Source organism: Schistocerca nitens, chromosome 1 (assembly GCF_023898315.1).
Source record: "Schistocerca nitens isolate TAMUIC-IGC-003100 chromosome 1, iqSchNite1.1, whole genome shotgun sequence".
NCBI classification, from domain to species: Eukaryota; Metazoa; Arthropoda; class Insecta; order Orthoptera; family Acrididae; genus Schistocerca; species Schistocerca nitens.
This window is the reverse complement of record NC_064614.1, coordinates 393,770,433-393,787,951: the sequence shown is the minus strand read 5'-3', so window position 1 is coordinate 393,787,951 and position 17,519 is coordinate 393,770,433. Positions and strand designations below refer to the sequence as shown.

Genomic DNA, 17,519 nt, shown 5'->3' with positions numbered 1-17,519 from the left:
CGAGGTACGTAGGAAGTCTGCACGGGACGGTTCCTTCTTGAAGGCCCGTGCATCTGACTTCTGGGTCTTCGTCTTGGCAGAAGCTGATGAAGGTGCTTGTGTCTTAGGGGTGACGGGAGGAAGAGGAGACGTTGACCGGGCGATCTTAGGACTGGCCGAACGGACGACCGTAGTGCTGAAGGTCAGATCGCATGTCTGCATCACCACCTCCCTGGTAGTCCGAGGAGAGGTGAGGACAGTACTGTATTTCCCCGCTGGGAGCAGCATGGGCTTCCTACTAGCAAATAGCTTGCGAGCAGCCAAGGTGGACACTTTCTCTTTGACCCGAATTTCCTGTATACAGCGTTCTTCCTTGTAGATGGGACAGTCACGGGAGAACGCTGCATGGTCACCCTGACAGTTCACACAATGAGGAGATGCAGGTGGACAGTCACCCTCATGGGCATCCATGCCACAAGTGACACATTTAGCCGCATTAGAACAAGACTGGCGAGTGTGATTAAAACGCTGACACTGGTAGCAGTGCGTAGGTATCGGGACATAGGGGCGTACATAAATAACCTCGTAGCCCGCTTTGATGTGCGACGGCAGCTGAACACTATCAAAGGTCAAGAAAAGTGTCCAGGTCGGTACAAGGTCATTGTTGACCTTTTTCATGACCCTATGGACAGCCGTCACGCCCTGCTCAGCGAGGAAAGACTGAATCTCCTCGTCAGTCAATCCGTCGAGTGATCTTGTATATACCACACCATGCGACGAATTCAAAGTGCGGTGAGCCTCCACCCGGACAAGGAACGTGTACAGAAGTGTGGCTCGAAGCAGTTTTTGTGCCTGAAAGGCACTCTCAGTATCTAGTAACAAGGTACCGTTAGGCATCCTGGTACAAGACTTGACAGATCTGGCTATGGCATCTATGCCCTTCTGGATAACGAAAGGGCTGACAGATGAAAAATCCTTTCCGTCCTCAGATCGAGAAACTACGAGGAACTTTGGGGCAGGCGGTAGTACTTTTGTTACTGATGGCTGGTCAAGTTTCCGTTTTTGGGCAGAAGTCGAGAGAGAAGAAGAAGAGAAATCCATTGCGGAGGAATCCTCCATGATTGCCAGCGTCTCCGATGGCGCGCTCCTTCCTTGTGGGGACCCTCTCAGAGGGCACTCCCGCCTTAGGTGAATGTTTACACCTCAGGTCACACCTCCCGAGAAACGGACGGAGGGACCAATCAGCATGGTCGGAAGGTATCAGCTCAGGCAATCACCCCTCCCTGGGCCTGGCCTTTACCAGGGGGTATGTGCGTGCCTTACTTGTATACCCAGGGCGGGGAATTATGCGTTACCCTGTCACTGGCTACGTGTGGGTCGGCCTTCAGGCACACACAGGGAGGAAAGAAGAAGAGGAAAAAAGAAGGGAGAGAGGGAGAAAAAGGACAGACTGTCTGAAACGCCGAGGCGGAGACCAGAGAGTGGACAAGAAGGCAAGGGAAAAAGTAAGGAAGACAGTGAGGGGGAGAAGGACAAAAAAAGGAACCAAACAAAGGAAGCAAGAAACCAGAATAAGTGAAAACCAAAATGACCACAAATATAAGTCGTGGAACCGTCCGTCTCCGGACGCAGGTGCAAACTACCCCCTTGAGAGGGAGGGGCTCCTTTTAGTCACCTCTTATGACAGGCAGGAATACCTCGGGCCTATTCTAACCCCCGGACCCGCAGGGGTGGGGGTTGGGGGGGGCAGATGATGCAGTTACCTACAACGAAGTACTGTCCAAAAGAAGCTTTATAAATATTCATTCAGCTCTTGATAAGATTTCAAACTGATGCAAAGATTGCCAACTTGCTTTAAATGTTCTGAAATGTAAAATTTTGCACTTCACAAAATGAAAAAATGTTGTATCCTATGCCTATAATATCAATGTGTCACTGTTGAAATCAGCCAACTCACACAAAAACCTGGTTGTAACACACTGTAGAGATATGAAATGCAATTATCAAAAAAGCTGTCATGGGTAAAGGAGGTGGCAGACTTTGGTTTACAGCTGGAATACTGTGGAAGTGCAGTCAGCCTACAAAGGAGATTGCTCGCAAATCATTCGTGCGCCCAGTTCTAGATTATTGCTCAAGTGTGTGGGACCCATACTAAACGGGACTAACAAGTAATATTGAATATCTACAGAGAAGAGCAGCACAAATGGCCACAAGTTTGATTGACCCAAGGGTGGGTATCACAGAGATGTTGAAAGACTTTTGACGATAGGCGTAAATTACGCCGAGAAAGTCTACTAACAAAGTTTCATGGACCAACTTTAAATGATGACCCTAGGAATATACTACAACCCTCTATGTATTGCTCACATAGAGATTGTGAGGATAATATTATAATAATTACAGCACACACAGAGGCATTTAAAGAATTATTCTTCCTGTGCTCAATACGTGAATGGAATGAGAAGAAACCCTAATAGCTGGTACAATGGGGCCATGCACTTCACAGTAATTGAGAGTATAGATACAGATGTAGATATGATCATGCTTTCGATAACAACCTTACTATAGTACAAAGTCAAATGCTTTTCAGAAGTCAAGAAATACTGCATTCACGTGATGCTTTGGTCCAAATGAATTATGATGCTTTCAGTTCGAAATATCTCATTATGTTTGAACTCGTATGCTCTAGGACTCTACAGCAGATGCATGTAAAAAATATGGGGTGGTAGCTCTGCAGATCACTTATGCTATCTTTATTGAAGATAGGTCTGGCTGCACTTTCTTCCAACTAGTAGATACGGCATTCTGTTTGAAGGATCTATGGAGTATTATGGCTGAAAGAGATGTTAATTCAGCTGGAAACTCTGTATACAATGTGATATGGATTCCATTGGAACAATGACCATTGTTCAATTATAGTGATTTCAGCATTTTGTCAATGCCACCGACATTAACATGTATAGCACATTTGCAGTGGTGAGAGAGTTATACTGGGGCTTTTGCTTTGTGAAGGAGCATAGGACGAGTGAGTTCATCATCTCTGCTTTTGCTTTGCTTTCAATTTTAATTCCTGTGACGTCTTTGAGTGTTTGGAAACTAACTAGGGTGCCAGTAATTGTATTTCATATGAGCAGAATTTCTTTGAATTTTTTGAGTGGTCTTTCGATAAAATTCTGCTAGGCAGTTATTGAAAGCCTCACACATCCCATTTTAACAGCCAAATGCTTTCTCTAGCCATAGCCACAGGCTGTGATTTACAAATATTGTGCCATAGGATCTGTTTCTTTAGAGGTTCCTTTACAGTGATTGTATACAATGGAGGGATCCCCCTCCACCCAACCCCCAATCATAAACTGTTCTGCTAGGTGCATACCTAACCAGTAACTGGGCAACTATTCTTTTAAACTTGATATGTAGTTGTTCTACATGCTCTTGTTCAGAGCTAAATGTTGCTGGGTCCTCATTGAGATATGACACAGCTACTTTTTTAGGCATATAAGTTTTTCTACTGGTTTTAAGTTGCCCTTTGTACTGAAGTATTCATTTTTCCTGTGATTGCTTCATGTTCACCGATTCTAGTTTCAACAGAGACGTCCTCAAAGGGGTCAGGTCTATTTGTTGCCATTTGGTCTAAACATTTCCATCATGAGTTGGCTTCCAAACTATTTGTTACAGGAAGTACTCAAGAAAGTTTTTAGTAATGTTTCACATTCAGTCACCTCATGCCTACAACTTAAGAAACTGCAACTGTCACAAATGACTGTTGGATGATTAAAGTCCCTCCAATGATAACGAAATGATTCGGCAACGTACTTACTAGTGTACTGAGCCTTCCTCCAAACTTTTCGAGAACATGTGTGGGTGGGTCTGGTGGCAGATGGATCCACTTATATGTTTATGACAAACATCGATACTGTATCACAACCAATCAATCTAGCAGGCAGCTTTTATTTCTACCTCAGAGGATTTGAGATTCTTGTCTTACAAACATACCTGCTCTATTTTTCAGTAACCTATTCTACTGGCATCAGCTTAGATATACCCCACAATTGTCACTGCTCTCAATTTCAGGTTTTAACCCATTTCCTGTACCCAGTATTACCCAAGCTCCATGGTACTCTGCTTTTCTTTTTGCAAATGCTTTGGCAGTTGGTCACTAGAATTTTAATAGTCTCACCCCTCTTTTCTTAGGCTTGTGAGAAAAGCTTTTTTAGACACTTATCCTGTCAACCTTCTCTGCTCCTTGCCAGAAAGATCCAAGTGTAACCTCCAAGCCCAGACTAAAGGCATTGTTTGTTCCAACTTGCACCACAACTCACAAATGATTGCACCATGTCCCTTCACTGCCTACCAGAACATCCTCTTTAACACGCTGAATAAGATTATCAGGCATTCAAACTAAATGCAAAAGGTGATTCATCCCAACTCTTTCTACCATTTCCATAGGCGTATCATTCTTCCCTATATATTTGAACTGCTGATGATCAATAGAACTCTACTCTTCTGTGTTTGCCTCCTCTTGATACAGCTCACAGCAGGCTTCCCACAGGTGAAGTTTGTCTCACTGGCTCAATTTCAGTGGAAGACAACCCAACACTCAACACTTTTGAACTTGTTGGTTATGGAGATGAGTGTAACAGCTTGAGTTTTCCCTGGTCCTTGTCTGTCACATACAGGCCCCTGGCATGCTAACACAGTAAAGTGGATGAGTTGTGGATGACCCTGTAGTTCCTGTAGAGCAGACTGCATCCACAGAAGAGTATAGCACTTTATGTATGTTCGGTATCTATGGTATGTCTTTTGATAGCCCTCCCAAAATACCCACTCTCAGCAGTTTCCAATTGTGTGACAACAATCATGGGGCTATCCAGCTGTTTATGAACTCAGATCAAGTTGTGATAGCAGTATGGGTTAAGTTTGCATAACCTGTCACACGGGACTGTTTTTCTTCTTGACATGCATTGCTTGGCATGTTTAGTCAGGCTATGGTGTCCTGTCAAGCCAATGTGGGACATATTTTGCCTTTTTTTGGAATGTAGGGTCAGGCTTCCTGCAGATCTTTCCAAAATAAATGTTCATGAACTTTACTCGAAGATCAATACATGAATTTTCAACAAGATCATACCTGCAAGAGACCTAACAAGGAAGTAATTCATTTCAGGTGTTTATTGTAAAGCTTCCTTATGGGATCTGCACTTTTGGCTTTGTTGATATACATCTCATTTGCACACTCAGCTAACACACTGTCACTAACAGGCTTTACTACCTTCCCACAGCCTTTCAGTACAGAGAACGGCACTGAGTTTTGGTAGCAGATAACAACATTGATAAATGGTTCACTGCTAACCACAATCTTGGGATCTATAGTAGATTATGGTTAAAAGAGAACTAATTCAGCTGCAAATTCATTGTAGTATGTGACAGGGATTCCATCAGGCTATGGAACTTTATTCAGTTATAAGAGTGTTCACCTGCTTCTCAACACCACTGACACTAATACATATATGACTTATCTTTGCAATGGTGTAAAAATGAAACTGAGCAGTACTTCTGGATTTTCATTTTTAAAGGAACATTTGAAAACAGAGTTAAATGTTTCTGCTTTTGCTTTGCTAACTAATTCCAGTCCATGTCTCCTCCATAAATGGCTGAACACTAACTTTGGAAGTCTTTACATATGGCCAGAATTTCTTTGCATTTTGTGAGAGATCCTTTGGCAATATTCTGTTATGGTGGGTCACTGAAAGCTTCACGATTTGCCCTCTTTCAGCCAAATGTGTTTCTGTCAGCATCTCCCTATTTCTAGCCCTGTGCTGTTATGCAACAGTCTCTGTTTCCTTAGAATTGGAGTCCCTCCCATCATGAACTATTTCACTAGGTACATATCTATCACACACATTATTCTAAACGTGAGCTACAGTTCTGCTACAGGCTCCTCTCCAGAACTGTTTCTTTCGAGTTCCTTATTGAGATACAATACTACTACTACTACTTTATTTGGTTTGCTGAAAATTTAACTCTTTCTACTTGTTTTAGTTGCCCCACTGTAATTCTCTCACCACTGCAAATATGAGTGCTATACATGTTAATGTCAGTGGCACTGAGAAACAGCTGAAATCATAGTAATTGAACAAAATTTCTGTGTTTGATGGAATCTGTATCACACTGTATACAGAATTTGCAGTAGAGCTAGTCTCTCTTTTAAACCCTTTGAGCACTAGTGGTTTCTGGCTGAAATCACCATATGATTTTTTTAACTAGTGGTTTTTGCATGAAACCATCAATGTTACTGCAAGACAGAAACATCTAGTGGTATGCAGAAGTAAGAGGTACTTCTATGAATGTAGTGCACTGTAGCAATCACTTACAGCAGTCATACTGAGGAGATCATTGGCAGTGAAAATAAGTATATCTAAAGTTATTGTATCATAAATTTGAGTTTGTACTACACATACTTCTGCTGTGAGTGGTTTCAAAATGAAACAACTGGTGCAGTAAGTACTTTTGATATAAATTTGCTAAATTTTAGTCCTATTTTTGGTTGTTATTACTTTTAGGCATATAAGTTAATGGCAGTTTAGAGATGTGGGGCTATGTCTAGGAAAAATGTCAGTTTGCTATCAAATATATCTCATGAAATGATAGGTGGTTGAAAACCACATGTCACAGTAGTTATAAAGTGAAACCACAACTTTAGAACAATTGATTGTTCACATTTTGATAATTTCGTCTTATATTCATTGCTTAATATGATAAATGTAAATTTTGTGAAAAATTTTAATTTTAGTTTTTGTTTATATAGTTGGAACTCAAAAGGTTAACCATAAAATACCATAGATCCCTCAAACAAAATGGTGTACCAACTGGTTGGAAAAAAGTGCAGTCATACCTCGCTACAATAAAGGTAGCACAAATGAGCAATAACACTATCATCCCATATCTTTGAAATGTACCTGTCGTAGAATACTAGACAATATGAGTGCAAACATAATGAGATATGTCGAACTGGTGGTGGTGGTGGTGGTGGTGGTGGTGGTGGGGGGGGGGGATCAATGAATCAGAACCCAACTTGCGCTTCTCTAATAAGGCATCTTGAAAGCAATGGACCAAAACATCACATGGATGCAGTATTTCTTGATTTCTGAAAAGCATTTGAATCTGTGTCACACCTAAACCAGTTATCGAAAATATGCCATATGTGGTATCAAGTGAAATTTGTGACTGGTTTGAAGATTTCTTATAAGGGAAGACACAGCCTATTATCTTGGGTGGAGAGCCATTGCCCTAGGGAAGTGTGTTCGGACCGTTGTTGTTAATGTTATATATTAATGACATGGATGACATTATTACTATTAATTTCAGACTGTTCGCAGGTAATGCCTTTATCTATAATGAAGTACTATTGAAAACAGTTGCATAAATGTTCAGTAAGATTTCAAAGTGGTAGAAAGATTGTTTTACTGGGAAATGGTTGAAGTCATATGCAAACAATCCTCTGAAATTTTACATACTGATGACGTCATCAAATACCTTGAAGGATTTTACTGACAGTGACAATGGCCATGGTGGCCTATGCTTGCATTTTATCTGGTGAAAGTTCATGGCAACATTTACATACACAGTCCCTCAAGCTACTTTTTGGTGTATGATGAAAGGTACTTAGTTTATCACTGTCAACAATTGTCAATAGGCTTCTGTACAAGCTCAAATCTCTCTTTCTAATGTTGCCTTCATGGTCTTTTCAGGAAATATGCATAGGATGAAGCAATACATTGCTAGACTTTTCTTGGGATGTACGCTCTCAGAGTTGTAACAGAAAATCACACTGTGATTTGCAACACCTCTATTTTAGTGTCTACTACTGGTAATGGGAGAGGATCTTCATGATACTTTAATGCTTTATAAATTAACCCATGATGACATGCACTGTTATTTTTCCAAACTTATTTATTCTATCCATCAGGCCTACCTAGTATGGCTCCCAGACTGACAAGCAAGTGTTTTGTAAAATCGCTCCTTCATGGCTGGGCTATACTTTCAGTGGATTCTTCCCATGAATCATAGTGTGGCATTCTCCTTTTCTACGACTAATTTTTTGTGGTCATTCTACCAAAAACATTCCCAGATGTTAATGGATGTGACTGCTTTTACAGGGTTATTACAAATGATTGAAGCGATTTCACAGCTCTACAATAACTTGATTATTTGAGATATTTTCACAATGCTTTGCACACACATACAAAAACTCAAAAAGCTTTTTTTAGGCATTCACAAATGTTCGATATGTGCCCCTTTAGTGATTCGGCAGACATCAAGCCGATAATCAAGTTCCTCCCACACTCGGCGCAGCATGTCCCCATCAATGAGTTCGAAAGCATCGTTGATGCGAGCTCGCAGTTCTGGCACGTTTCTTGGTAGAGGAGGTTTAAACACTGAATCTTTCACATAACCCCACAGAAAGAAATCGCATGGGGTTAAGTCGGGAGAGCGTGGAGGCCATGACATGAATTGCTGATCATGATCTCCACCACGACTGATCCATCGGTTTTCCAATCTCCTGTTTAAGAAATGCCGAACATCATGATGGAAGTGCGGTGGAGCACCATCCTGTAGAAAGATGAAGTCGGCGCTGTCGGTCTCCAGTTGTGGCATGAGCCAATTTTCCAGCATGTCCAGATACACGTGTCCTGTAACGTTTTTTTCGCAGAAGAAAAAGGGGCTGTAAACTTTAAACCGTGAGATTGCACAAAACACGTTAACTTTTGGTGAATTGCGAATCTGCTGCACGAATGCGTGAGGATTCTCTACCGCCCAGATTCGCACATTGTGTCTGTTCACTTCACCATTAAGAAAAAATGTTGCTTCATCACTGAAAACAATTTTCGCACTGAATGCATCCTCTTCCATGAGCTGTTGCAACCGCACTGAAAATTCAAAGCGTTTGACTTTGTCATCGGGTGTCAGGGCTTGTAGCAATTGTAAACGGTAAGGCTTCTGCTTTAGCCTTTTCCGTAAGATTTTCCAAACCGTCGGTTGTGGTACGTTTAGCTCCCTGCTTGCTTTATTCGTCGACTTCCGCGGGCTACGCATGGAACTTGCCCGCACACGTTCAACCGTTTCTTTGCTCACTGCAGGCCGACCCGTTGATTTCCCCTTACAGAGGCACCCAGAAGCTTTAAACTGCGCATACCATCGCTGAATGGAGTTAGCAGTTGGTGGATCTTTGTTGAACTTCGTCCTGAAGTGTTGTTGCACTGTTATGACTGACTGATGTGAGTGCATTTCAAGCACGACATACGCTTTCTCGGCTCCTGTCGCCATTTTGTCTCACTGCGCTCTCGAGCGCTCTGGCGGCAGAAACCTGAAGTGCGGCTTCAGCCAAACAAAACTTTATGAGTTTTTCTACGTATCTGTAGTGTGTCGTGACCATATGTCAATGAATGGAGCTACAGTGAATTTATGAAATCGCTTCAATCATTTGTAATAGCCCTGTAGTGATTGTTCAGCAATCATGTAATCATACAATAACAGATATTTCTGCAGATTTGTGTGTAATACATTACATTTCTTTACGTCGAGGGGCAAAAGACAAAGACAAACAGAGCAAGTTGAGTTTCACACAACTGTCATTTGCAAAATACACCTGGATTCCTTCAAACGAGATTTTTGGTCACCAGAAAGGTCACCATATGTGGGCACAAAACATATTCCACAGTTCCACAACATCCTATTATCAGCAATATAGGCCTGTGGTTGTATGTATCTATTTAATGAACCTTCTTGAAAATGGGAATGCACCTTTTTCCAATCACCTGGAATGCTTCATTTCTTCAGTGACCTACTGTAGACGGCTGCTAGCAGAGGTGCAAGTTCTTTTGCACACTCTACATAGGATTCTATAATTATCCTCTCAGACTCAGCTTTCTTTGTTCTGTTAAGTGGTTTTTGTTGATTTTCTATCACCAGACATTTATTTTGACAGCAGTCTGTTTGATGTTTGTGTGACTGTTTGAAAGGGGAACTTCAGCATAATGCTCTTCTGCAAAACAATTTTGGAAATGTAAATTTAGCATTTTGGCCTTCTCTCTGTTATTCTCTTCCAATGCAATTATGGCCACAGAGCGTCTAGGCAGACGGCTTTGATCTGTTTACTAATTGTACAAAGAATAAAATTTCTTAAGATTTCCTGTCAGGTTGTTAGACAGAATTTTAGTTCCGAGTTTGTTGAACACTTCACACAAGGCTGAGAGTATAATTTTGGCATTGTTCTGTTTTTGTTTGTTGATGAGGTTTTGGCTACATTTAAATCTGCAGTTAAGACCTTTTTGCTTTCAGATAAGCTTTCTTACATGCTTGTCGAACAACGTCAACATTCTCCCATCCCTCACAACTTCAGCTGGTCCACACCTGTGTAGGATGTGCTGCACAATACGCTTGAACTTTGCCTGTTTATACTCAGCAGTTTCAGCCTAAGAGGTGAACAAGTCATGTGACTGTTCATGTAATATGATTGGTTGGGTTGTTTGGGGGAAGAGACCAAACTGCGAGGTCATCGGTCTCATCGGATTATGGAAGGATAGGGAAGGAAGTCGGCCGTGCCCTTTCAAAGGAACCAGCCTGGCATTTGCCTGGAGCAATTTAGGGAAATCATGGAAAACTTAAATCAGGATGGCCAGACGCGGGATTGAACTGTCGTCCTCCCGAATGCGAGTCCAGTGTGCTAACCACTGCGCCACCTCGCTCGGTTCATGTAATATGAAATCTGAATATTAAGAAAACTACAATAGCTGTTATTTCAAGTGTATTTATTACATAACGGCCAATTTAATTATATATAAACATCCACATCATATTCCAAGGTGGCAGAAATGTGCTGGTGTCATCATTTTTTTAAGTGCTTGATCATCTAATAAAATGTTCAAAGTACATGTTGGAATATGACAAGTACAATGATACAGTCCCAGGACTGTGCTTGGAATAAACAGAGCCGGGAGTACATGTTTCCACAGAACAACATGTAGCTCTTTCACCTATGTTTCACTCCTGCAAAGACTGCAATAAGGAGATTAGACTAATTACAGTAAACACAGAGGCATTTATGCAATCATTCTTTCAACGCTCCTTATGTGGACGGAATGGAAAGAAGCCCTATTAAGTGATACAATGGAAAATACCACGTCTGGCACTCTGAAGTAGTTTGTAGGGTACAGATGTAGAGTGTAGAGTCAAACTGAAGATGTGTGAGGCCCAAGGTATCTAGCAAATCCATCTTTACTTGTCTTACTGACCCAGTTCAGTACTGTCTATACCTCCTGTACAATGCTGCCATCCATACAACTTGATACCAGAATTTAACATGATATTCCAGGCTGACACATCCAGGCACAGCAAGCCATGCCTGTAGAGCACAGTATATTATACTGACAGAACACAAACCACACTTACCACTGAACCTGCCTGTCTCTATGCAACCTGATCCACCAATCCAACATGATGAACTAGTTTGATCACGGGTCAACTAATGAGACCTACCCGACAGTCATACCTTCCACCTTAACAACAAGATAAACAGAATACAATCTCCACAGAATCATATCATGAGAAAGACAAGATCCTTGCTGTCTTTAACTTTCCAGCTATAGTACACTGCAATTGCTTTATGGGTGACAGTATCTGATGTAACACGCTCATGCAGAGGAAGAACAAATAAAACATGTTAGCCAAGTAAACAGATCTTTTCTCTACTAGATGTTGTCAAGGAGACAGGATACAATTTGCAGAGGGAACAGTTGTCTTATTTCAGTAGAATCTACTCTTTGGAAATGATCACCTGAAGCTAGAAAAGGCTGACATATATTCAGTGAAAGAAAGGCAAAAGTTGATTTACAGCAGATTCACACTGAGCATCAACAGCACAATATGACATCCTATCAAACATTAATTTGTTCACACTAGACAGAACATCTGTAGCATGTCACACTGCACAGTCCAGAACAGGAAGTTGAAAGTGAATTTATGAGGCTGTCACCTTTGGATAATGACATATACGTTGCGCTATGTGACATTATGGTTGCACGGCACATGTGGAATGGATCATGTCTGAAGAAGGCGTTTTGTAGTTTGTGATGGCACTCTTCAGTGTGGTATGTAAATGCTTTGAAGTTGCTGTTGAGTGTTGTTAGTGACTGACTAGGCTGATGCAGTGTCATTTGTCGGGCATTATAATTCGATAGCTTCATGTGCAATGGATCACTTTGCATGATAGATCACAATGATGAGAAATAAGCCATTTTACATTTACATCAAAAATTAAATTTTACATATTGTTACATTATGAATATTTCTAAGGGTTGCCGTCTCCCCCCCCCCCCCCCCCTCTCTCTAGAAAGAAAATAGATATACTGGTTTTGTGAGTTGGTAAGTGTTAGCCACTACATTTTCATATTACACTAATAGAAAGTCTTCTATGGAATAGAAGGAGTTGTCAAGAAGAAACTTTCTGTTTGTTTTCAAATTTTACTCTGCTGTCTGTCAGACATTTTATACCATTCAGTAAGTGATCAAAATTTATTGTGCAGCACTGTGGTACCCTTTATGTGCTAAAGACAACCTTAATGTGAAGTGATGAATGCTATTTTTCCTTCTGTTTTTGCCGTTATGTACATCATTGTTCCTTTTGAACTGTAGGGGAAGTCAGAATGCCCAAATCCTCAAACAGATGTCTACAAGATGATCATGAGTGGGCACTACACATTATTCTTACTGAACATTTTTTCGCAATGAAGACTTTCCTTCTTAAAGATGACTTACCTTTCAGAGCATTATTCCATATGACATTATTGGCAGAAAATATGCCAACTTACTGGTTTTTCTCTCTGCAGGATTTGCAATGATTCTAAGTGCAAATGTGGCTGAACTAAGTTGTTTCAGTAATTCCAAAATGTGCTTTTTCTAATTTAAATTCTTGTGAATATGGGCACCTGAGAATTTTGAAGTTTTCACCGTATTCATAGGTTCCTCAGCATGGATTACACTTATCATTGATGTAGTGTCCATAGATATGCAGAATTGAATATGCTGTGTCTTTTTTAAAACTAAGAATGAGACCATTCAATGATACTTGTAAGAGTTTTGTTTACCATTTCTTATATTTCTATATGTATGCCTGGATTCATTACAATAAAAGTGTTGTCTGCAAAAAGAGCTAATTCTGCTTGTTGTATATTAGACAGAAGATCATTTACACAAAAGAGGAACAATAGTGGACTTAAGACTGAACCTTGGGGAGCCTCACACGTGATTTCTCTTAGTCAGAATTCTCTCCCCAGAGTATACTGGTTGAATTATTATAATTAAGTACACCTTTCTGCATTATTTTGGCAACGGCCTTGCCACAGTGGATACACCGGTTCCCGTGAGATCACCGAAGTTAAGCGCTGTCGGGCGTGGCCGGCGCTTGGATGGGTCACCATCCCGCCGCCACGTGCTGTTGCCATTTTTCGGGGTGCACTCAGCCTCGTGATGCCAATTGAGGAGCTACTCGACCGAATAGTAGCGGCTCCGGTCAAAGAAAACCGTCATAACGACCGGGAGAGCGGTGTGCTGCCCCCTGCCCCTCCTATCCGCATCCTCACCTGAGGATGATACGGCGGTCGGATGGTCCCGATGGGTCGCTTGCGGCCTGTAGACGGAGTTAGTTTTAGTTTTTTTTCTGCATTATTTTGCTTACACATGACAATCCATTCGATGGCTATATCGTAAATTCCATAAAACTTCAATTTATCTAGGAGAAAATTGTGATTCACACAGTTAAATGCCATAGTTAGATTGCAGAAAATATCAACCAATGCTATGTTATTATTTTCTGCTTGTAAAATCTGGTGAGTGTACATGTAAATGGCGTCTTCAATAGAACAATCCTTTTGAATCCCAAACTATGGTTTGTTGACAATATTATTGTTGCTAAGGTGAGATACTGTTCTAGAATACAACACCACCTCAAAAATTTTACTTGTCTGCTTCGTATTAGAATTCTGTGTTTAAATCTTTGTTAGTGAGTTAGTTTAATGTCACTGACTGAGTCCGATATATTTTCAGCTTTGCAGTTATTAGTTTGCCGTGTTGTTAACAGCTGGATACTTAATTTTTGCACTGCTTTTGTTCTTAGTTATGGATTATATGAAAAAAATTCACTAGAAGATAGTCGCATACCAAAATAGGTGACAATATGGCGACAACAATAAAATTCTTTTATTTCTATCGTCTGGTGGCTGAGTATCTCGAGTGCCATGTTTACTAGGAATTTATGAAGTTAGCCAAAGTTGCTGCACTTCAGGTCAAGGATGGATATATGTGACGTGGTTGGCATTACAATGTTTGACTATTTCCAAGAAGTCTAGGTCGGCTTTTCATATTGTTGTTTTGTTAATTTATGATGGTTTTTGTTTTGTTTTTAGTGAGTGTGTGTGTGTGTGTGTGTGTGTGTGTGTGTGTGTGTGTGTTTCGCATGGTTGTGTTTTCGTTGTCCAAAATTGATGTTAATAGAACTTTTTAATGACTTTGTGGCTTGTGGATTTTGTTATTGCTACACAGTTGAAGTTTTTAATACTAGTGTTTTGAACTGTTGTGATTTCTCGATATTGTGGACTTCATTCTAGTTGTACAGGTCAAGTGAAGTTACCAGATCTCTGAGTGAGTTGGGGTTTCGAGGACTTTATTTAAGCTATATATATCAAGTGAACTTTCTGATACCAGTTTGTTGCATGTGTATTAGTGTGTTGACTTCATTATCTAGGTTAACTGAGGTTGAACCAAGTTTGTGGATTTCGTGTAATGTTGGCTTAGACTTACTGTATTTTTATGCAAGCTTTTGTTTGGCAATGAAATTTATGTTAGGAATATAGTCTATTTTATTTGTCTCACCCCAAATTATAGCAGTCGTCTCATTAGTTCCACACTCTTCTTTGGATTATTTTAATTATATTTGACATAATGGTATCATTTTCACAAGTCTGCACCTTGAAGGTGTGACGTCATGGTTGCCATATTGCATAAGAGGGTAAAAATGCAGTGTGTGTTATCATGATGACATCACGGTTCAAAGCTGACGGTTGGTATCAGAATTACCGCCAAGCAGATATGACTTCAGTTTGTGTTTGAAGTTAATTTTAATATTCATTAAAATCAGATCTGAAGATGGTCATTACAGACTGAAACCGGTCATCGTCTAAAGAATTCATTTGTGATCAGAGACTGGAATAAAAAAGCATTTTACAATATTGGATCACTGTTTGTACACGCGATTATGTCGCAGTTGGTGTAAATGATTTATATCACTGGGTATGTGGTCAAACATTTTTATGGCGGAATAGCTCGCTCCTCCTTTGTAACACTAAGGCTGACTGATGGATAGCATAAATCATTTCTCCTTCCAATATTTTGTTTATAAATGTTACTGTTGTTGTCAAAATGTGACTTCTTGTTGACAACATACTTCGTAAGGGAGTAAGAGCATTGTGAAGCAATTATCAGTATGCCCAACTGTTTAGAGGGCTATCTATAAGAGACTCTAAAAAGGACACCACACATTATCTTTATGCATAGGGTCTATTACTTGTTGGCATTTCAAAAGTACAGGGAATGATGGTACCCTTCCGGAAATGGCAGCAAGGGACAGAAAAGGACACCAGGTGCGCTCAGTGTGTATGCTGGAGCCCTCATTCAACATGGTGAAGAGGCTGTTCAAGCAGTCATTGAAGGAAAAGGGTGCAACCAACTGGAGACTGTGACACATGTTGGAACAAATAATGCCTGTCTTATGGGCTCCAAGGTCATACTTGGGTCATTCCTGTAACTGGCAGGGAAGGTTGAGAAGACCAGCCTTGTACAAAAAGTTTCAACGAAGTTCACAATTTGCAGCATTGTCTCCATAACTGATTAAGGCCCTTTGGTTTTGAGCCAAGTGGAAGGACTGAACCAGATACTTTGAAGATTGGACTGAACCAGATACTTCGTTGATTCTGTGACGAGCTAGGCTGTGACAACCTGGAATTGCGCCATAGGGTTGATAAGTGTAGGGTCCCCCTAAATGGGTCAGCTGTGCGCTACACATCAGGGTCTGCTACTCGGGTAGCTGACTGTGTGTGGGATGCACACTAGGGATTTTTAGATTAGGTGACTCTCCATCCTATCCAGATAATGATACTTGTAGGAAACCCAGAAGTGTCAGAACACAATTGAAAGAAATGCCTTCCACGTGTGAGAGTATTAAAATCCTAATGGTAAACTGTGGAAGCATTTGCAACAAAGTGCCACAGTTTGAAGCACCCATGAAAAGCTAGTACCAGGTACGGAAAGCTGGTTGAAACCTGAAACTGATAGCAGTGATATTTTTGGGGAAAATTTGTGTGTATATCAAAATATAGGAAAATGAGAAATGGAGGTGGTGTATTTGCTGAAGTAGACAAGAAACTCAAATCCACCTAGGTATGGATTGAAGCTGCATGTGAAATTGTTTGGGCAAGACTCAGTATTGGGGTGGGCATAAAATAATAATTAGATCCTTCTATTGCCCACCAGTCTCATCTCCTGATGCAAACAAAAACTTTAGAGAAAACATCAGTTCGCTTGCACAGAAGTTACCCCATCATACTGTAATCATTGGTGGACACTTTATCATCCAACAATTAATTGGGAAAATTACAGTTTTGTAAGTGGTTGGCTTAATAAAGACATTCTGTGAAACTTTATTTACTGGCTTAATAAAGACATTCTGTGAAACTTTGTTTACTAAGTGCCTTCTCTGAAAACTGCCTAGAACAGATAGTTAGGAACACTGCTCTTTCTGTTGTCGCTCAATAAGTTAACATCACATCACCCTTGCCACTTTTGCTGACTTACCTACCTACAGGCACTACCATGATGACCAACATCCACATGTACATTTACATAGGTACCCAGTAAATCACAATTAAGTGCCTGGCACAGAGTTCATTGAACCACCTTCACAATAACTCTTATATTATTCCAAACTCTAACAGCACATGGAAAAAAATAACACCTATATCTTTCCATACGAGCTCCAATTTCCCTTATTTTATTATAACGATTATTTCTCCCTATTTAGGTCAGCAGCATCAACAAAATATTGTCACATGAGGAGGAGAAAGTTGGTGATTGAAATTTCATGAGAAGATTCCTCTGCAATGAATAACACTTTTGTTTTAATCATGTCCACCTCAAATCCTGTATCATGTCAGTGATACTCTCTCTACTATTTCACAATAATACAAAATGTGCTGCTGTTCTTTGAACCTTCTTGATGTACTCTGTTAATCATATCTGGTAATGATCCCAGACTGCGCAGTAGTACTCCAAAAGAGGATGGACAAACATAGTGTAGGCAGTCTCTTTAGTAGATCCGTTACCTTTTTCTTGGCAAAAAAATACAGTTTCTGGTTTGCCTTCCCCACAACATTTTCTGCATGTTCTTTCCAATTTAAGTTGTTTGTAACTGCAATTCCTAGGTATTTTGTTGAATT

At 40.5% G+C, this 17,519-nt stretch overlaps 1 protein-coding gene across 4 annotated transcripts in view; it reads right to left on the bottom strand.

Annotated features, from left to right (window-relative positions):
- LOC126249381 (exportin-6-B) overlaps positions 1-17,519 on the bottom strand; it is a 381,423-nt gene that overhangs the window by 332,343 nt on the left and 31,561 nt on the right. For 2 of the 4 annotated variants that reach the window (XM_049951037.1, XM_049951050.1), the window contains exon 2: positions 13,614-13,660. The exons of the other annotated variants lie outside the window; for them this stretch is intronic. In XM_049951037.1, the coding sequence (XP_049806994.1) occupies positions 13,614-13,660 (47 nt within the window). The remainder of the gene's footprint in view (positions 1-13,613; positions 13,661-17,519) is intronic. 4 annotated transcript variants of the gene reach the window in all.